The 22,766-nt window shown below is 35.0% G+C and overlaps 2 protein-coding genes across 2 annotated transcripts; one reads left to right on the forward strand and one right to left on the reverse strand.

Annotated features, from left to right (window-relative positions):
* Positions 1-967: 967 nt before the first annotated feature.
* LOC128206206 (uncharacterized) lies at positions 968-9,263 on the reverse strand. Its single transcript, XM_052908515.1, has 6 exons — positions 9,089-9,263; positions 5,887-6,041; positions 5,598-5,791; positions 5,126-5,368; positions 4,232-4,485; positions 968-2,772 (listed from the first exon to the last, which is right to left on the reverse strand). The coding sequence occupies exons 1-6, from the start codon at positions 9,148-9,150 to the stop codon at positions 2,607-2,609; spliced, it is 1,074 nt and encodes a 357-aa protein (XP_052764475.1). The 5' UTR covers positions 9,151-9,263; the 3' UTR covers positions 968-2,606.
* A 6,434-nt stretch (positions 9,264-15,697) lies between these two features.
* On the forward strand, positions 15,698-22,285 carry LOC128204226 (perlucin-like protein). The gene is made up of 5 exons (XM_052905614.1): positions 15,698-15,792; positions 17,279-17,382; positions 18,600-18,792; positions 19,134-19,257; positions 22,222-22,285. The coding sequence occupies exons 1-5, from the start codon at positions 15,735-15,737 to the stop codon at positions 22,250-22,252; spliced, it is 510 nt and encodes a 169-aa protein (XP_052761574.1). The 5' UTR covers positions 15,698-15,734; the 3' UTR covers positions 22,253-22,285.
* The last annotated feature ends 481 nt before the right edge of the window (positions 22,286-22,766 follow it).

Below are 22,766 nucleotides of genomic sequence, written 5' to 3' on the forward strand. Positions count from 1 at the left end.
AAGAAGAAACGCTCTTCAAGGGTTAATGGCCGTGATTTTTCTACCAATCGCTTGCCTGTATAGCCGTACTAAATTAGTTTATTCAGATGCTAGTGATATTGGTTACGCAGGGTATGAGGTTAGTACTGTAAATGGAGTTTCGCAAAAGTCTGGTCAAATTAAAAAGTGTTAAGAGTTTTTTTGTCGGTACATATTGTAAGGCATCAAAAGGTTTAATGGTATACTGATAATAAAGGCGTCCGACAAATTGCTGTTAAAGGTTCCATAAAAAGGGAATTACAGGATGCTGCTTTCAGTTTTTCCAGGTACATGAAACATTTATTTCACTAGAATAAGTGAATACCTTAGTCTGGAAATGAAAAGGCTGCTAATTTGTCAAGGGTATCTAATTTTGAAGACTGGGGAACATCTAGTATCATTTTGCAAAAGATTGTTGAGATTTACTGTCAATTACAAGTTGCAAAATTACCGATATTTTACTCAAAACTTTGGAATCCGAATTGTTTATGTATAGATGCATTTGCGGAAAACTGGAGCGGTCACTTAGGATTGTTTCTGCCGCCCTTTGCAGTTATTCATAGAGTCGTTGAAACAATGGCTTACGATAGTGCAAGAGGTTTGTTAGTGTGTCCTTGTTGGAAATCGTCATTGTTATAAGCATTTTTGATTAACCCACCGAGAAGCAATATAATGTAAAATATGAAATGGAACGGGGATGTTTGGAAATGCTGTTTTGAAATTCAGAATGCTAGCATAACATGTTGATTTAGTAAAGCGAAATAACTGTGATTTTTAAATATTTCTTGCAGAGTGGATAATCTCCCATGATAATGTGACTTGTTGATGTTAATACACGATTGTATTGATGCATATGATTCCAAGGCAGGTCCATCAAGTGTTTTGCAATAAGGTGCCAGTTCTTTTTATTCAATTGACAGTCCAGATGCTTACTAAATACAATCTTAGATTGTTGTTCTTTTTAATTTATTAAAAACATGTAACATTTCAATATTGAGAAAAGTTGTACGTCAGGAATAGTTTGTATTTGTCGGATTGGGTGTGATCGAACTGAAAGACTCAGACTAGCGAATGGCGACTTTCTGATGACCGAAAAACTTGTTTGCTTTGCAATAATTATTTAATGATATCTAGCTTCTCGGATTTTTGTGAAATAATTGGTGTGCATAAAGCATCTTTTTCACATAAATATTTGCGTGTTTTTGGCAGCGTAGTTTTATCTTCGGATTGATCATGACATTTCCCCCTGAACGAACGCTACTGAAAGGTGTGCCGATTATCACAGCTCATTTGAGAAGGTCAGACAGCTACTACGTTTAGGTGGGAAAAAAAAGTTTTATTTTCTAGTATTTTATAAGTTTACCACCAGGGGAGGAAAGGTAATTAAAGTTTAATTTAAAAAAAACAACAGGGAGACAAATCAGGAAAAAGTAACTCCTTTTTTAAAACAGTGAACTATCAAAATGTTATTTCACTGTTTTAAAATGTTTTTCCACTGTTTTAAAAAAGAGAAACATCAGATTTATTTCAATTTGGAATTTCTAAAAGCATACGGAAAGCATGAAATATATAACAGTATGCACTATTTCCCTTGAATCGGTTTATCATCCTTAGTCTTAGTCTCATCCAAGAGTCTACCTTATAATCAATAAGTTTTCGTGTATATTGGCAATTTGCTTGTTCCTCAAATTTCAGTACATTATTTAACAATTCATACAACTTTATACCCCCCCCCCCCCTACAAAACCGAGGTGCTCTCACGTAACTTCTAAAAACGAATATCGGTACTGATTTTATCCCAGGAAACGGAATTTAAAGCGATTCCTGGCAGCTTTCAGCTATTCTCACAATCAAGCGTAACTAAATGGAATCCAAACAACACAAATACGATACTAAATACATGACAACTTATTTTGCATTTCCTAACACACACAATTTGAATGAAATTATTTTGCCTGTCCAATTGAATAAACTATCCAAGATTTGAGCAACTGCAGCCAACTGCAAACAACTTATACTATCTTTACTTAGAACTGCACTCTTACAGATTAAACGTTTTGTCAACTTCTTTATTTTTGGCTTGGAAAGAGCCAAAATTTGCGAAAATCCATGGAAACCAGATAAATAAGACTGCTGTCAAAAACAATTAGATCGCAGGTTTTTATATTTAAGTTCAAAACATTAATTTTCGAACGGAAATATGAATATCTGCGATTTGATTTTATGTCAGCAATCTTATATCTTTGGTTCGCAGATATTTACGCAAAAATTTGTTCTTTCCAAGACAAAAAATAAAAGTCGTAAAAATGGTAAATCTGTGAGAATGCAGGTTTAATAAAAAATATCTAGTTGTTTATTGGTATCGATTTAATATTAGCCATAATTGCATAATCCTGACAATAAGTTACCACTTTCTATCCGATATTATCTCATTTACTGTCATATTGTAGGTAAAAGACGTAATTCTGTTTTGTGATTGGTTTATATTTGTCCAATATTTCTGTAAACCAATCAATTTATGTCCATGTGCTATTTCTCAGCTTAATTGAATCCGTATAATGTCCGAGGGCTTCAGGTGGATTTTTCTGTTAGATTAGGAGCACTTTATCTTGGCGAGTCTCTAAGAAGGCAACGAACTCGGTGTATGGTCCTCTGTCGGCAGTTCGCGGGTCTCTGATTGCTTTCTTGCTGTCGTCCACATTCGTAGCTACAGTTCGGCCAGGCTTATGCGACCATCGGGAATTGCCATCCAATCTGGTTTAAAATATACATTATTTGATAATTTGCCAGAAATAATCAAGGTGCCTTGGCGCCTAATAAAGCAATAAATAACGATGCCATTAAAGCAACTTAATTCAGAAAGACTACCATTGTCACTTTATGTGTTTCTTGTTTTGTGTTCGTTTATAAGATTTTGGTTCCATTTATCTAGGCATCGGCTGGCTTTTGTGCTACATGGCCAAAAATAAGTGATATGTGTTGCTTAAATCGTCAATATATCAGTATTCAAGTGAAACAAGTATTTATTATTGCACGGGCTATAGCGAAGCGCGAGTTATATGTTATTCCAATCAATATGGTTGGCTGCACTAACTGTCCTTTTCCCTGATGTTAAGCATACAGTACATTTAGACAGGTTGGTATATTGAAATACCTTTGATATGTTTATTATTTGTAATACTTATTGCACGGTAAAATCACTGCCTACTGGATGCTTTTATAGATGCACTCTTATTCCCAAATAAGAATAACCACAATTAATACAATTGGTTTAATATACCAAAAAGGATGAATAAATGTCATAAACAATGGATCTTAAGAAGGATTACGAGATGAATTTGAATGAAATGTGCAGAAATCAGAGTATTTCTACCTTATGAAACGATAGAAGATCAGAGTAGACCTTTTACCATTCACCAATCATTTAATACTTTTGCGTTTTCAGCTTGTAAATACTCGGTTACAATCGTGCTATCAGTAATTAATATTTTGCATAAATGCATTTGTTAGTAAGTAGTAAAGGTTTAACACTCAAAATTAATGTTTGTTAAACATGTGTATGTAATGCTTTTGAATAAAAGTGTCACTTTAACTATCATCATTGATCAATATGCTGTCTTGTTCAGTCAATAGTGTTGCTACTCTTTTGTTGTTTGCTGTTCGATCCAGATGCCATTGCTCGAAATGTTTGTTTAGATATTTTACAACGATTTCGAAACAATTCTGTTTACAACATTTTATCAATCACTTTCGTTTGCACGATTTTACGCGAGAGTGTGGTCTTGTTTTGTGGGGAAAACCGAAGAACCCGAAAGAAACCAACTTGTCCGAATTGGTGACCACAAACCAAACGCATATGCGCCAATGCCGTGAATTGAACCCGGGTCGCCTAGGTGCGAAGTGAATGCGCTAACTACTGCGCTAGCCGGTTAACCTGTTGCTAATCGAACAACCTGAGTTTTCTTCATGGCATCAATGAAGGTTTGTTTTAAATGGTATACTTTATCTACTTTTGAACGCGTAAATGCACTTAATTATTCAGAGGAGGGACAAGTAGCTTAACATCTAACCAATAAACCTGATTTAAAGTACAACAGACAATAAAAGGGAATCATACCACCTCACAAGACAAGTGCATTACACGTATAACAAAACACCAGTAAACTGGCTATCGCCTAGGAACGGTCTCTAAATACATGTATAGGAAACTTACCTATACCAATGAAAGTCGAACAGCATGCTTCCTGGTTTTGGCGGCCAGAACACGAGAGCAACAAGGTTCCAACCACTGTCAGGAACGGGCACATCTCTAGGGGTCAGTATTTCTTTAAGACCGTCACATAGAGCGGCCCGCTTGAAGTCATTTCCGGTAGGGTGTGTGCCAATTTCGCAACTTCCGGCACGTCCTGGCTGAGCAAACGTGTCCGTTATTTTGTTGTTGGCGTAGTTATAACAATTGTTATGGTCCTTAAAAAGAATAGAACGCAGTTTATTTAAACACCTATAAAAAGGATGTTTTTTTACATAAACGTGTGTGAATTGTAGATAGCAATCTAACACAACCTGCGATATTATTACAAACACAAGTGTTTATTTCCGGCTTCACGACCAACCCTTAATATTTGCTCCAGACCCTAACAGTTTTAGAATTTCTGATCAGATAATATTTTGACGGTCTTAGCTTGTGAGCCTTAATATTGTAGTGAAAGATAAGTGTTCATTTTCGGCTTCATGACAAACTCTTAATTGCTGATTGCTATTTGCTCCAGACCCTAACAGTTTGAGTACTTCTTTTTAGATAATTTCTTGACGATAATTAAGTACGTTTAAAATAAGATAAAATAGATAGATGATTATAGATCAACTCACTGCGATAAAACAGTTGAATAAACATTAATATGTTGCAGACGACCTTCCTGTGTTATTGTAAAAATATACATATGTATTTTCAGTTAAATATTGATCTTTTTTCTACACCATCTATTTTCTACATCATCACAGGCATGTTCATTCCTATAACGACTGTATTTATATGTTATTGTATGTATGTGATGAGAAATCATTATGTTTTAAGTTAAATAAATGTTTTGTTCTATTCTGAACCCACCTTCACAAAGTACTTGTTCCACTTGAGAGGATCAAACTGGGTTGGGCCGCTTGGCGGGGGTGTGGTCGATTTATTCAATAGACGTTTATCGTCCCCAAGAAGCTTGATCAGCTTGTACATATCGTTGTCCGTCAGGAGGTTGAGGGGGTCTGCGGTGGACGGGCGGAAAAGTAGGTCACCGTAACCGTAGTCCGGGTAAAGGGAATCATAAAGATTGTTGGAACTTCGACGATGTCTTCGTGACTAGTAAAAACAAGTCATTATAAAATCAACTTTATTTTAAAATATACATTAGTCAGAACTCTGCTATTTTAGCATTACCCGTCCTATAGCACATGTGGTTACTATAAAAAGTATTATAAACTCGGAATAAGTACTTTTTTAATTATATGAAATAGCAGCATCTTTTTGTGTAATGGTTTACAAAAATCTAACGGCATTTCTAGATTTTTCTTAAATTTCAAAAGAATACCTCTAATATCGCTTGTTTTGTATGGTCAATTATGTATTCGTCAACCCCACTTTCTTCTTTTTTCTCAAGTGACGTCATAAGAATTTTCATTTCTAACTCAGGATATGACGTCACTGTTGCATTGTAATGAGAACCGGAAGTGACAAAATGTCCCGGCGGCACATGCACCAATGTAAATCCCTTGTAACCAAGCCCTGAAAAAGAAACGCAAAATATTTGCTGAGGAAAAGTTTTAATATGCGATACAATTTATTTAATAATATTAGTTCACATTCCAAACAAATCTTACTGCTAAAAAGACGGCTGTCAGGTTTCGTGTCCATAAGCTGAATGATTTCTTTGTAGTCCACGTGACTGTATGGAATTGTCCACGTGGGATCTGCCCGACCGGAAAACACGTGTAGTGTCACGTGGATGTGCCATCCACCATTCACCTCTGGAAAGCTGAAAATTGTTCGAACTAGTTATAAATTAACAGTTACGTTTTAAAATACTGATTTTACCCGGTCTTAAGAACATATAATGTCAATATTGGCATACTATACAGTTAGATGATAGTATTTTTGTGATCTATATGGTTTTGTTTTCAATTTATCGACATCAAATTTTGTTTATCAGTTCCAGCATATTCCTGTTGGTATTTTTTTAAATTTTGAAGGGTGAAAAATAATCAATATTGTAAGAGCGTTTTGCCTACTTTTTACACGATAAACAAGGTATGTATAAATATCATGAATCATGTATACGGAATTTGCGCAAAGTGTTCATTTTTTAAATAATTTTGGACTAACTAAATATTATGTTTTTGATAACTTTGAAATGCAATATAATTACGTTTACAAATGAAATAAAAAAATAAATCTGCTTTTTTATGCATTACAAATAATTGCACTTAATGTTATTCTCTTGAATCTGCAAATCATATGCTATCTAACAATTATACGTTTTATGTGTGGTACAATTAATGTTATAAAATTCATTAAGTACCTTCTCGAATCAACACAGGCAAGAGCCAAAATCAAGCATAATCCTTGAACATATGCCATTTTCGTTTAATTTAGGTCTGACTTTCTAATTTAAATGCTCCATTGACTTTTATATTCGAAGTTGGGATTTTTTTTATCATCCAAAAAATTAATTTTAGATTCGACATACCTATTTCTTAAGTTTGGACCTAATAAACACGTATTACATTAAAATTGATTACTTTTTAATTAAGTAACACGTAACGAAATGATAAGCTTTAAATAACTTTATCGTCAACATGTTGAATGGGAGTGTAATTTGTTTAAACAAAAATAATAGACGTGTACTTTCCCATACTTTAGATTAGATTACATTGTCATTACGCAAGCGTATTTTTTACTGGGTATTCTTTCATACGCTAGCGAGTCATAAATATACAGATAAAACGTTCCACTAAAATACCAATTCACAGTGAATGCAGATCGTATTGCGCAACGAAGTCTTATCAATTTAATGTTTAATGCAGAGGTGTGCGAAATATTACAAATAAGTTTTTAAAACATGATCGGGTGATATTTGAGTATTCTGCACTTTGTGCGGTATAAAATTTGCAATTCAAGCCATCCCTAGGTCAATTTAACCCAGAATAGAAAAGGTTATGCAATGATTTAATCTTGATACTTTGTTTGCACTTAAATAGTATTTAACAGTTGTATTAGAAGTGTACAATTTCATAAACATCCGTTACACACAGCAATATCACGATCAAACTTGAATAGGACAGACACTAGATGATACCATTGAACAAAAGAAAATGCCAAAAACTGACATAAAATTTATATCGTTGTTTACAACACATTGAATCGGAAATTCTGATGTATCACATCGCTTGCATCTTTAACAGATTATGTCTGTTTTTCAAAGTCTAAATTTACTTGGTTTGTCTGCCATGTAGATCGCAGTAAATTTCAAAATTGTGTCAGTATATGTAAAGTGACTTTCACATGTTATATATACACAATAAAAGCCCTTATGCGATGTTTTTGAAAGGGTAAACTCGGCTGATACAACGACAAATTATTTAAGTTATGTAAAGTGATGTATTGTTGGCCTCGTACTAGCTGGTATTGACAAGTGTATTGTTGTTTTGAGGAAGTAATGTGTTTGCCAATTTAAGGACCATCTGGTATCTAGTCCCTTTAATATTCTGATTCAAACCTACAGACGGATTTAAAGACCTAGCCATGTTAGAATTTGCAGTTTATGCAGTTTTTGCCTGTTGTGGAACGGAAATTTCCCCATATGTTGGAATTTAGCGGTTTGTCCCGTATAACATACCTACTATGAAGGGTATTAAAGTGTTCTGACTTTTACATATATTTTTTTACTCGAACATCTTTCTTGTTTACTTAATTCCATATTCGATGGACTGTATAGTTACATTCTTATATGTAATATTGGTCAATCTGTTTGATGGTATTTTCAATACAGCTTAATTTTAAACCTTATGTTTACACCGCGCAATAATGGCTTGATCGAATAACAAATATAAACAGCATAAGTAAGACGTTTTGCATCATGCTATCTAAATAAGGCTATGTGGTTTTCGTCCTTATCTGATGCTTGTTGACATTTCTGAGTTAAGATGAGTTGTGGAATACTAAGCTAGTAAAGAAAGTGAGGTAGGAAGTTAGCTATCAAGATAGCTATAATCTTAGATTGCTTAAATTAGAAGTTTTAACACAATTTTGTCTGATATTTATATATAAATTGATAATTGCCTTACAAATAATTCCGAACACGTACATATTTACGTACATATGCACATTGATGTATATTAAAACGTTTACAATTGTATTTCACTTTGGATAAACCAAACAAATCGAGGGAACTTTCACGCTGCTTCAAATACAGTTGCTCGATTGACGAATTCAGCATGGGAAGAAGCAATATGTTTAAGTAAGAACGCAATATGTTAATTTTGCTTCAATACCCTTCCATCCCTATAATTGGTTGCGATTGGATGTTCTCGAAACTTAAAGGCGACCCGGGCTCGAATTCCGGTCTAAGCGCATATAATTTAGGTTAGTGGTCACCAAGACGGATAGAAGGTTTTCTCCGGTCACTCCGCTTTTCCCAAGAACACACTCTCGCTCAACATCATGCCAACAAGAGTAATTTAGTATTAACTGTCTTTGCATGCAATTGTGAATAATGGCAGATGATCATCGCCATTATAAATTGCTTCAAAACCTCAAAATGCTCAAGAATGTTTGCAAACCGTAATGAATATTTCAGAACATGGTGGAGGTAAAGGAAAGAATTGGTTGTAAATTAGTCCCACTATAGGTTTATTTGTTCATTCTTCAACTCAACTGAATCAGAAGAAAAAAAGGTATATGTTTCACAAGTATTCTGTAAAATATTTTTATAGTATAGCCAACATTATACTTTGAGCACGATACGACCACCATCGACGACAACACAATTATGTCTCATTTTTTACAAATAATAAAATAACTAACCTTTTGCCAGCAACAAAGCCAAAAACACATAGATTCACAACAAGTAAAGCATTGCGCCACATTTTCGATCTTCTCAAACGATATACTGAGTACAAAATATCTTAAAGCATTTAGATCAGGATTAGCGTGAAGGCACAGTATTTGAATGAGAGCTAAAGAATAATGAAAAGGTTTACGATTATACACATTAAATCGCTGACAGATATCTTCCGGGTCTGGATTATACCAAAAAAAAAAACAACGTGAAACAAACATGGGCTTTAAATAAACAATCATGACAAAATAAGGGTAACCGAATATGAGCTTAAAATACACATTTATTGCTCTAATGCATATTTAATCTAACCGTTAAAGTTTCTTTCATGGGACTTCTCTTGAAAATGATACGACATGTAAAGGAGATTAATTGTGACTTAATAGAAAAGGAGATAATTTGATTGTATTAGTATTGAACAAAAGTATCGATTAAGTATTGCTTTAAATGGACATTAAATAAGAACATGATTATGTATTGAACAAATCTGTCATGTAAACCAAAGTTTCAGATCACAACGAAAATTTAAAAGCCGGTATCAGACATCATGTAACTATATAGGTTTATAAAAGTTGGTACAGAAATTGGAAATTAATACGAAAAATAATATTTGATATATCTGTCATGTAGAGCAAAGTTTCTGATCTCATTAAAAAGCCGGTATCAGACAGCATGTAACTATAGAGTTGTATAAAAGTTTGTACAAAAATAGGAAATAAATACGAAAAATAATATTTGATATATCTGTCATGTAGAGCATGAAAAAGTCGGTTTCAGACAGCATGTACGTAATTAATATGTTGGTTAACAGTTTGAAAGAAAGTCTTTATTGAAGACATTGACAAACGCGTTGACTAGCAGGTACAAGTTATTTGACGGCATACTTAATGATGTCAACAGGTCAAAAGTTGAACCTTTTTAAATGGTTGTTACAGAAAATCACGGCACTTTTTCCAAACGTTACAGCAATATATCCAGGCCATATTGCAACATGAAAGATTTTCAATGTAAAATGCGGTGTATTAAAAAATGCAGTTCGTTCTGAACGAAAAAATAAGCATCTTTGTAATCCTAATGTGGTCAATATTCGTTACGAAATGCTAATATTTTTAGGGACTGACAGAATAGGGTTCCACTTTCGACGAGTTTACTACTTTAGGATTATAAAAATGTATTTTGACCGGGGTGGAATTCCGTGACAACTTGTATGAAGTGTCGTGTTTTTTTGTGACAGCTTGAAACCTAAGTTCATCCCTCAACCTGTTGACATCCTTAGGATTACTTAAATGGTTTGTTTTCGTTCGCAACGAATTATTGGTACACCGCATTTTCATTGAAATTCGAGCATGCCGCACAACGACCGGGAGATATTGCCGAAACGAGAAGTTCTGCGTTACTATTTTTGTAAACGGAAAAGGCATGAGGCACTATCGGATATTAAAAAGGGAACTAATAGGCATTATATATTTAAAAAATTAAAATAAATATCAGATAAGTCTGATAAAATCAAGAGGTCAAAACGATGCTTTATTAAAAAGAAATGTATGGGAAATACCAACGAAATCCCCACCTCGACCACTGACTCACTATATGCTAATGAGGTAGATATGTGGGCGGAGCGTAGTGCTTTGGAAACTGTTCCTGAGCAGTTGCAGGATTAGACTTGATAAATAACTAGAGAATTATTGAATACTATCAACTGAAATTGCATATGAAGAAAATAAAGCTCTTGTTTCTAATTTAAATGTGATGCAAGCATTTTTGAATGAGAACTTACCAATATTGTCAATACTTATTGTCTGAAAACTTATTGTCAGTAAATTATTTTATATCTATTATGAAAGTTTTTTTTATTTCGATTATAAATTATTCCAAGAAAAAAAAAATCTTCGTTAAAAAATGGAAATCATAAGGATATATAACAACAAGAAGTTTTGGTATTACAAAAGTCACGTGATATGCAAGTTTTGTAATGACGATATGCACGCTAAATTTATGTTTTATTTTATTTTTTGTTGCATTTTGTTATTCCCATAAATGCATTTTTAAATCATTCTGGGAGTTAGAAATATAAAAAAAGTTTAAGATATGTCTTTTGGGTACACCTAAAAAAAACACTAAACCATAATGAGACTTTAAAAAAACTTGTAACAAACTGCTATTATCGTGCCCATAAAGTGTCTTTATTCTATGTAGGATTTGTGAATCTAGTTACTGTATATGAGATCAATTTGATTTTTTAAGTCTATAGTAGAAATTTCCCCAAAAATGTATATTGTGGGATGTATCCCTTTATTAGTACCAATAAAAGCTAATTGTTGTTCCTATAGTTCATAAGAAAAAGGTAACAAGATTATTGCATATCCATCATTCGTAAAAAAAAACCCACTAAATAAATAAAAGTTTGCAACATAAGATTGTATGAAATATCATTTGTTTATTGGATAAAACATCGTTTTTAAAAAATTCCTTATCAGGCCTTTGTTAAAAACCTCACTATATGTCTATCGGGTTGGGTAAACAAAACTAAAATATCTCCAGAATAGTTTTATTGTTAACAGCTCAAAACATGGGTACATGCTTTTTGAGTGTGCTTAGTACTATTTTACTATAAAGCATTCTAACAATGCATGTAACTTATTTCCGATGCTTGTTAAACAGAAATGGAAATGGTTGTTGATATTCAAATAAGTTCAATAAATGTTTCTAAAGTTATCCAAGATAATAGTTGTTAAGTCCATTATGTTGTTTTAAATATGAATAAACAAGGCCGCCACGGGCCATCCGTGTGATGGAACCTTCAAACAAATTAAGCTTTTTGCTATCGACGCAAATACAAATCATAAAATAGTCCAACATTACATCTGTTTTTTTGCATGTTGATTTTTACCAATGCTTTGCCTGCAGTGCACAGTCTTTCTTACAAATTAACAGATTGTCACAGTGATCATTCTGTCAAATTGAATCGAATCGTCCAAAAAACATGATTCGACATAGCATATTTCATGTCGTCGTAAACCCAATTTCGGCGTCACTTAAAACTGCACCGTAAATAAATAACACTTCTTACGATGAAAGCCTTTGACAAGAAGCTCATTTACATGAGTTATATATGTCTACAGGGGTTGCGTCGCATACGGCGCAATATTGCCACGTTTTATTTATTTTGGGTCCGATATGTACAAATAAAATTTTACTTTTCCTTCGACATATATGTCTGAATATTAGAGGGGGTCTATGTGGTACCCTTCGTCCGATCAACGCAAGAATTCTTATGACAATGTTCAAGTAAATTGGAAAACATCATCAGCTAGTTTCGAGTGAATGTTCTTTATCTATTTTTAGATTGGGACGTTCTGAATTTTAATATTAAGATATTACGAAAATGTTTATAAAGGCTTAAACCAATAAAACCATTGAACGGTTTTGGAATGACTAACTGTGTCCAAAATAACTTGCAAAAGGATAATCGCCACATTTTAAACAAACTGCGCTACCATGAAGATAAATGGAATTAGAAGCATGTTGTTGGTGGTGAGTCGTACAGGCAGGGAGTACCGGAAAGTGCCATGTAGAGTTATATTTTAGAGTGCTCCTAACCTGGCTAGTTGACACTCAGAAAAGTTGCCGTTGAGTTTATAAAAGTCTTCACAAGCCCTATGATGGCTGCATTGTGGCTTGACTCCGTCACATCCACAAGTGTGACTTAAACAAACAAATTAATACAATGGGGGAGTCTTGCCATCACCAGTTGACGAAAAATTTGCCAAAGGAGTATTTTGTACACAAAATACCGCGAGACCTGCGATGAATGACATCTAGATTGGCTTCACAGCTCTGACTTTTTAATATGGTTTTCTCTAGAAATTAGATATAACATGTGCACTTTATACTAGCATGCCTTTGCATGGATGGCAGTTGATAGGGAGCAATTGAAAACAACGTATGTAACTCATAATGAAAGCTATGCACAAATGACATTGTACCTTCTACCTTTTTTACTTAAACAACCTACTCCAACTGTTATTGTTCTTGGTGAACTTGATGTTTACCCTATTAATCTCAAGATTGAGGGAAGAATGCTCAACTTTTGGAGTTCGTTAGTCTCCGGTAAAGCAGATAAATATAGTGCTGTCCTATATAAATGTATGTATAATTTGCATTTCAATAATGTATACAGTTGCCCACGGATTGGTAAACGTTTGTCTGAATATTGGCTATCTCAGTCGGTTATAAATGTAAATACATTTAAAAGTAAAGTAAAATTGTCTTTGCAAGATCAGAATAAGCAAACCTTGTCAAGTGTCATTAACAGTTTTTCTAAATATATGAGCTACAGATTATTCAAAACATAATTTAAGTTGGAAAACTATCTTACAAATGTTTTATGGAATCTTGCTTATATGATATGTAAATTTAGACGTTTAAACAATTTTATTACTGTTGTGAGTGGTCGTTAATGAATGTTGATATGGCATTGCGAAAGTGTACATTATGTGATATAAATGACCTTGGTGATGAGTTTCATTATCTTTTGAGATGTTCTTTTTCGATGTATATAGGAAAAAGTTAATTGATAATTATTGCTGACAGTATCCAAATACACTTAAGTTCCAGAAATAAATGTGAAGCACTGACACCTGTACTATAATTAGATTAGTTAAATTCTAAAAAATATGTTGTTCAAATATAAATTTTAAATTCTATTTAGTTCCAACTTTCCTTTTTTCTTCTCATGCAAACTATTCGGTCATTGTTCATTGTATATATGTCTTGTTGTAGTGTTGTAGAGAGTAATTTCCATGTCATAATTTGTATGTTATGTGTATCCATTGTTCGTCATTCAATTTTATTATTGCATTTTGTTTGTTAACTCTGTATGCCTGTAATAGGCCATGAGTAATTTAATTAAAGTCCAAAGTTCAAAAAGTTCAAGTTCAAAATCCAACAAAAGGTTTTAAAACTTGCCATCACTATGCAAAAGATGATATATTTATGTATTCACTTTATTAAATAATATGTTACCATGTACGTTTATGACAAGTATTTCTTGTTTTAGACGATTTTTATTTTAAAAAACTGCAATAATTCAATATCTAAAATCCAGTATCATGAAACATGTTTATCTCCGAGTAAGATTGTCCGCAAATCCATGGCAAATTTTGGGTTTGCTAGTATGAGCGCGCTCGAGTATAGAGTTGGCGGATCTTGAATACTGCAGAGTTCTGGGTGAGGTAATAGGTCGTCCATGATCACGCAAAAGGTGTCAACTTTCTGTCAGTTCGTTGTTTTATATAAATTGTATTTAAGTATTTAAAGCATCATTTGGTCACGTTTTTGAGAAATGCTGATTTTAAAAGTGAACGAGTTTTATTACTACACTCATGACCAAACCCATGCATCACCAATATACTCAAGTCGAATCTCAGACTCAGTCTCAACTTATTTTGCCACATAGAAGCATAAAATATGATTTAAAACCTTGTATGTTTTTTACTATTTTAAAACATATTTTCTTAATAAATGTGTTTATATAAACCTTTTGTCCATATTTCTATGAATTTTAGGGCAAAAATAAACTTGATTGATTGTCAAAAACAGTTGTGTTGAGTTGAACTGAATTACATTATATGCTGTAGAATCTTTATTTTCTTTTTAATCTTGACCAAAGTTTTAAATCGACATATTCTGTTCATGTTTTGTGGTTAAATGAGACTGAGATTGAGATTTGATTTTTGTGTTATTGGGGCCAGGCTATTAAATAATAAAACTATCATCAGTGACCAGAAAGTGTCACATTTTGGGATGTTATGTTGTTTTTTTTATGTTCTTGTTTTTAAAGCTGCACTCTCACAGATATACCATTTTTGCAACTTTTTTATTTTTTGTCTTGGAAAGAGAATTTTTTCGCGTAATCTGCAAACCAATGATAAAATATTTCTGACAAAAAATCAGATCGCAGATTTTCATATTTGCTTTCGAAAATTAATGTTTTTTGGCTTAAACCGTTACTAACGGTTTAAGAAGAATGCATAAAACATCAATTTTTGAACTTATATATAAAAATCTTCGATCTATGTTTTTGTCAGTAGTCTTATATATCTGGTTTCCATGGATTTTTGCAAAATTGGCTCGTTCCAAGACAAAAAATAAAAAAAAGTTGTCGAAACGTTCAATATGTGAGAGTGCAGCTTTAAAGAGGCACACTATAAGTTGATGCTAAAAAGTAATTGACTTTCAAAATGCAACCAAAAGAATAGCATTTCTTTTTTGTTAACATGAACAACATTTTTAGCTTTTATAAAAGTATATTTTCAAAGTAATAGCAACATGGCAAAATATTCGCCAGTATATCGCAATAATTTTTATTCCGAAACATGTCACAAATTTTATTAAATGAGTTTTTACACATATGAATGCATTTGAATTCAAACAAATATGGCATCAGCCTATATTGACCCTTTAAGATAACTTTGTTGGGAGTAGTAACTGATAAACTCAATGCGTACTCCTACATTGTCGACGTTACATATAGTTGACCTACATAGATAAATAGTATTTAAATAGAGAACGATTGTCGGAAGGATAACGGCAGGAAGACAGAGGGATACAATGTTGAAATTTCAATCAGCTTTTTATTGTATGATTGTTCTGTTGCTCGTTTGTCTAGGTGGGTAAAATGGATGTTCTGTTTTAAGTCGGATCGGTAGGTTAGATGATTTTTGTTCTGCGGTAAGTCGGACTCGTTAGAATAACATGTTTTTCATACTGTTTTTTTCGTATATATTAGTGGGTGTGCATGATTTCTGTTCTGCGACATATTTGCATCGGTGGGTAACATGAATTTTGTTTTGCTGTACATTTGACTCGTTGGGTAACATAATTTCTGTTCATTAGCAAGTCGGTCTCGTTCAGTCAAAATGATATTTGTTCTGTTTAACATATATCTCGGTGAGTTCACTTGATTTTAATTATGTTGTACATATATCTCGGTGAGTTAATATTATTTTTGTTCTGTTATACGTTTATCTCGGTGAGTTCACATGATTTATGTTCTGTTATACGTTTATCTCGGTGAGTTCACATGATTTTTGTTCTGTTATACGTTTATCTCGGTGTGTTGACATGATTTTTGTTCTGTTGTACGTTTATCTCGGTGAGTTCACATGATTATTGTTCTGTTATACGTATATCTCGGTGAGTTAACATGATTTTTGTTCTGTTATACGTTTATCTCGGTGAGTTCACGTGATTTTTATTCTGTTATACGTTTGTCTCGGTGAGTTCACATGATTTTTGTTCTGTTAAACATATATCTCGGTGAGTTTACATGATTTTAATTCTGTTGTACATATATCTCAGTTGGCAGCTTGATTTGTGTTATGCTTATCGGTGATATAATTGTGTAGCGCTTGAAATATCAATTTTAATTAGTTCTTCAAGCTTTATGCTTTTTTAGATTGCCGTATTGTGTAAAAGATGAAATATAGCCTACACTCTGTCGTAATGACACTGACTACACGCAATTTTGCAATTAAATTCCCATTATTCCAAACATTTTACCTTAAATAAACAGATAAGTAATTGATTTTCATATAAGACAATTTTATTTCAATCTGGACGTGAAAGTATAACGCCGAAATTATTCAGTTAGTCGCTATTATTTCAACATCGTTCGGCATCATTGGCTGATACCACTTAGTCTCAATAATTATTATTAAGTATTTCATTTACCGAAAAGGATGAATGCATATCAAAAACAAAAGATGCACTCTTACTCCCAAATAAGGTGCACCACAATTAATACAATTGTTTTAATTTACCAAAAAGGATGAATAAGTATAAAAACAATGGTTCTTATGAAGGATACCAAGTTTAATTTGAAAGAAAGAGACGATGGTTGATCAATGTAAATCTATAGGACCGACCAGTCATTTAATATTTGTGCGATTTCAACTATGTACTACACTGTTACAATCTTGTTATCAGTTATTAATATTTTCCATTAATGCATTATTTGCTGTAAGTTTCTTAACACACATCTCTTGTTATATCATGAATTATCGTCGAAAAAAAAATCAAGATGCATTTTTAAGAGGAGAGGCTCGTGTTTGGAACAGCGGATACCTATAAACGGTGTTTATTTATATAAACAGGATTTTGTGAAGCCTTCGCGAATTGTCCCGACGGGTGGGTGCCGTACCAGGAATCGTGTTACTGGATACGGCATGATAAGCCATTGACGTTTGACGCTGCCAAGGTAAATACATTGTGTGACCATAGTAAGCTCTATGGTTTGCCGACAGTTTTATGGTGAAAACCAAACATGTATCAATAAAGGTTCTTTTTAAAAGGGAATCAATTCAGTTTTGAGCTTGATTTGTGCTCAAAAGAAAAACAAATATTTATGTTAATGCATCATCATGTTTAACACTTTTTACTTAAATCATAAAAAACAGAACGATAATATACGATTTGTTTACATAATTTGTATTAAAATGCCAGCATTTATAAGGGTGGTTCTCAATTAATAGCTACGTGGCCACATATTACCAGCTTAAAAATCGCCAAAATATCGCTGAATTGCTCTGTTGCTATAGTTGTTTTTATTTCCATGCTTATTAGCGTATTTGAAGTTTTTAGAAGATGTTTTGTATTTAATTTTTCCCATACAAAAACGTGTATGCCTTAATAATGTACCAGTCACAAACATGGCGCGGGTAGATACGTCATGTCACGGATAAAAACGTAGTTATCCGAATCGATCTGTGCCTGCATGAAACGTACCTAAAAGAAGTGAACATGCACAAAATTTGGAACGATTCATGACCATTTGGGCGTGACTTTTGTCCAACCTGGTTGAAAATTATTAATCCGTAGTCAATAGTACTAAAATGTAGTTATCCGTATTAAAACGTACATATCCATATTTTGACAAATGTTCTTACACTTTCCGCCTTTCACCCCATTTTACACGTTTAACTACGTTTTGGTACGGATCACTACGGCTGTCCCCGCGTTTATACGTTTAACTACGTTTTGGTACGGATCACCGCAGCTCACTATGTTTGTATGCATATTGATCCGTACTTGAACGTAGTTTTTCGAGGCCGTCCTTGTACTTTAACGTAGATCACCGCTGACCCGTCTACGCGCTTGGCATGTTGCCAGCTGCAGTAAAATGGAGATCACAGATGAACGCCGTAACTATCCGTACTACTTATCCTCGTCCTGCAAGTTTTCGTCCCCGTTTCACACCAATTTGCCGTTCTAGGAAGTACTTCTCCGTTTTTCTCCGTACATCTCCGTGACTTCTCCGTATTTCTCCGTATATCTCCGCGACTTCTCTGTATTTCTCCGTACTTCTTCGCCCTTCACCAGCACACACACGGACCAATATCATCTGTGCCGTACCTCAACGCACGGACTTATCCGTGTGTGTGACTGTACCATTTATAGCTGTATCACTCTTTCCAGCAACATTGTGACCATGAGAGCGGAGGCATGGGGAAAATGCTATACGTTAGCAGCGCGGATGAAAACGCGTGGATCAAGGACTATCTCCGTGATATGAGAGTGGGAACCACCTACTGGTGGCTAGGACTGACGGACAAACACACTGAGGGTTCTTGGCACTGGGTGGCTAGCCAGCAACAAACAACATTTACAGGTGAAATCAATCTTTATTTACTTAAAGTTAATAAAAGTGTGTTAAATATTGAACGTAAGTTAATCTTATGATAATACATCATTGACATCATTTACTCTATTGATCAGTCATAAATAGAAGTTATCCGATTAGCTATATAGCTCTTCGATCCCATCATGACCAATATTAAATACAAGCCATGGTTGCTTGGTGACACAGCTATACTAAACGTTTATTCTATTCGAATTTCAAACTGGGTGATCCTATTAGCTATATCGTTCTCATACCCAATTAAGACCACTATTGAATACAATCCATGGTATATTGGTGAAATATTTATACATACCGTTTATTCTAATCAGATTTCAAGCCGGGTGATCTAGGAGACCACAATCAAGAAGACTGTGCGATATATGCCTCAGTTCATAATTTCCAGTGGGCTGATGTCGCCTGCAGCATAAATGCATACCCCATCTGCAAGATAAAGTATGAATTGAAATACAGATAATGTGCAGTAAATTGTTCGCTACTTCATGAAAGATGTAATGAATAATAGAGATATTTACTTACAAGGCTTATCCAATTTTCAAGATAAAGTTAGCATATATCGTGTGTTCAAGACAGACGTTCCCAATCTGTAAGACATTAGTAAGTATTAAGTAAGTATTAGTGAAGATGAAGATATCATGTGTAATGGATATTCGTTTCACATATGTGTAAATTACAGTAAGTCATAGTGCATAATTATATCACGAGTAATTGATGTACGCTCACCATATGTAAGACACGGTAAGTATTAGTGCAGACATCATGCAAAATGGATTTACGTTCCCCATGATTGGACACGGTAAATATAAGTGCAAATATCGTGAGTTACGGATATACGTTCCTCATCTGTTGAACACAGTAAGTGCAGATATCGTGTTTAATTGATGTACGCTCACCATCTGTAAGACACGGTAAGTATTAGTGCAGACATCATGTAGAATGGATATTCGTTCCCCATCTGTAGAATACAGTAAGCACTAGTGCAGATATCGTGTTTAATTGATGTACATTCACTATCTGTAAGACACAGTAAGACATATTACAGATATCGTGCGTAAAAGCAGATGTTATCCATCTGTAAGATACAGTTAACATTAGTGCAGATATCGTGCGTAAAAGCAGATATTATCCATCTGTGCGATACAGTTATCATTAGTGCAGATATCGTGTATATCGACAGACGTTCCCCATCTGTAGGAGACAGAAGGCATGAGCGTAGATATCGTGTGTAATTGACATACATAACACATATGTAAGATACATTAAGCATTATTGCTGTTATCGTGTGCTATGGAGAAACATTCCCTATCTGCAAGATAGAGTAAGTCTTAGTGCCTGCATCGTGTGTAATAAATATACTTCCCCATCTGTCAGATACAGTGCAGAAATCGTGTGTAATGAAAAGACGTTCCTCATCCAAAAGATACAGTTTGCATAAGTGAAAATATATTTTGTAATGGGCAGACGCTTTCCATCTGTAAAACACATGGCATTGGTACATATATCGACTGTTATGGCTAGATGTTCCACATCTGCAAGACGCGGTAATAAATAGGGCAGATATCATGTGTATAATTAGATAATCCTTATCTATGATATATAGTAAGCATTAGTGCATATATCGTTCTGGAAATATGGTCCCCATCTGTACCGAGTGTCATGTGATACCACCCCCGAGTGTCATACGATAACATCCCCGATTTTCATGTGATACCATCCCCGAGAGTAGTGTGATACCATTCCCGAGTGTCGTATAATAACATCCTCGATTTTCATGTGATACCATCCCCGAGTGTCATGTGATACCATCCCCGAGTGTCATGTGATACCCTCCCCGAGTGTCATGTGATACCATCCCCGAGTGTCAAGTGATACCATCCCCGAGTGTCATGTGATACCATCCCTGAGTGTCATGTGATACCGTCCCCGAGTGTCATGTGATACCATCACAGAGTGTCATGTGATACCACCCCTGAGTGTCATGTGATACCATCCCCGATTGTCATGTGATACCCTCCCCGAGTGTCATGTGATACCCTCCCCGAGTGTCATGTGATACCCTCCCCGATTGTCATGTGATACCCTCCCCGAGTGTCATGTGATACCACCCCCGAGTGTCATGTGATACCGTCCACGAGGGTCATGTGATACCATCACAGAGTGTCATGTGATACCATCCCAGAGTGTCATGTGATACCATCCCATAGTGTCATGTGATACCATCCAAGAGTGTCATGTGATACCATCAACGAGAGTCATGTGATACCCTCCCCGAGTGTCATGTGATACCCTCCCCTGGTGTCATGTGATACCATCCCCGAGTGTCATGTGATACCACCCCCGAGTGTCAAGTGATATCATCCCCGAGTGTCATGTGATACCATCCCCGAGTGTCATGTGATATCATCCCCGAGTGTCATGTGATACCATCCCCGAGTGTCATGTGATACCATCCCCGAGTGTCATGTGATACTACCCCGAGTGTCATGTGATACCCTCCCCGAATGTCATGTGATACCATCCCCGAGTGTCATGTGATACCATCCCCGAGAGTCATGTGATACCATCCCCGAGTCACATGACAACCGAGTGTCATGTGATACCGTCCCCGAGTGTCATGAGATACCATCACAGAGTGTCATGTGATACCATCCCTGAGTGTCATGTGATACCCTCCCCGAGTGTCATGTGATATCATCCCCGAGTGTCATGTGATACCCTCCCCGAGTGTCAAGTGATACCATCCCAGAGAGTCATGTGATACCCTCCCCGAGTGTCATGTGATACCACCCGCGAGTGTCATGTGATACCCTCCCCAAGTGTCATGTGATACCCTCCCCGAGTGTCATGTGATACTACCCCGAGTGTCATGTGATACCCTCCCCAAGTGTCATGTGATACCCTCCCCGAGTGTCATGTGATACCATCCTAGAGTGTCATGTGATACCCTCCTCTTGTGGCATGTGATATCATCCCCGGGTGTCATGTTATTCCATCCCTGAGTTTCATGTGATACCATCCCCTAGTGGCATGTGATACCCTCCCCGAGTGTCATGTGATACCATCCCAGAGTGCCATGTGATACCCTCCTCTAGTGGCATGTGATACCATCCATGAGTATTATTTGATACTATACACGAGTGTCCTGTGATACCCTCCCTAAGTATCATGTTATATCATTCCCGATACCATCCCATGGTGTCATGTCATACCAACCCCGATTGTCTTTTAATACCATATCTAAATACCAAGTGATACCATCCCAAGGTTTCATGTGATAAAATCCCCAAATGTCATGTGATACCATTCCCTTAATGTTTTTGATCAATAATCAAATAACGAGCTTTTTTATTAAACTGTTACCTTCATAAAATGTGATTACCATATTGTTTTTTGTTTCAGTTACAACGACTTGGAATTGTTTGGAAAATAAAGGTCAATAAAACATATATTTAAAGGAAAAAAAGAGTTCATTGTTTCATGATTATATTGTATGGCCATATCAACAATATAAAGTAAAGATATGTATTTTACTGATATTGGACCGGCATCAAGGTGTTGTTTATGGAAGCTACGACGGAATGCACTTGCAAACAATGCTAGTATAATGAATTACAACTATCAAGTATGCTTTTTCCGAACTAAAAACAGTTATTTTGTTTGTGATGCAACACATTTGTTTAAAGATTTTTCAAGGGGAGCTGCGATGGAATGCTATCTAACTTGTGAACCGTCGAGTCAGTCGGACGTCTTCTAACTTTTCTTCGTTACTGTTTTGCATGCATGTGTAGCATATCTAGATAATGAATAACAGCTACCATGTGTCTTGTATCCGAACATAATGCAGATAGTAGTAAAATGTAAGGAAAACATTGAATTTGGATCGACATTAAGGTATGTTAATGCAAGTTGTGGTGGAATACACTTACAGATAATGCTAGACGTAT

The sequence above is a fragment of the Mya arenaria genome, chromosome 10, assembly GCF_026914265.1.
Source record: "Mya arenaria isolate MELC-2E11 chromosome 10, ASM2691426v1".
NCBI lineage: Eukaryota > Metazoa > Mollusca > Bivalvia > Myida > Myidae > Mya > Mya arenaria.

Bases quoted from the DNA above. Each gene is read 5' to 3' on its own strand.
- LOC128204226 (XM_052905614.1), top strand. From the start codon at position 15,735: ATGTTGAAATTTCAATCAGCTTTTTATTGTATGATTGTTCTGTTGCTC. The intron at 15,793-17,278 runs GTGGGTAAAATG...TTATATAAACAG, and splicing joins TCTGTTGCTCGTTTGTCTAG to GATTTTGTGAAGCCTTCGCG. The intron at 18,793-19,133 runs GTGAAATCAATC...TATTCTAATCAG, and splicing joins GCAACAAACAACATTTACAG to ATTTCAAGCCGGGTGATCTA.
- LOC128206206 (XM_052908515.1), bottom strand. From the start codon at position 9,150: ATGTGGCGCAATGCTTTACTTGTTGTGAATCTATGTGTTTTTGGCTTT. The intron at 6,042-9,088 runs GTTAGTTATTTT...AACAATTTTCAG, and splicing joins GGCTTTGTTGCTGGCAAAAG to CTTTCCAGAGGTGAATGGTG. The intron at 2,773-4,231 runs GTAAGTTTCCTA...ATTTTAAACCAG, and splicing joins TTCGACTTTCATTGGTATAG to ATTGGATGGCAATTCCCGAT.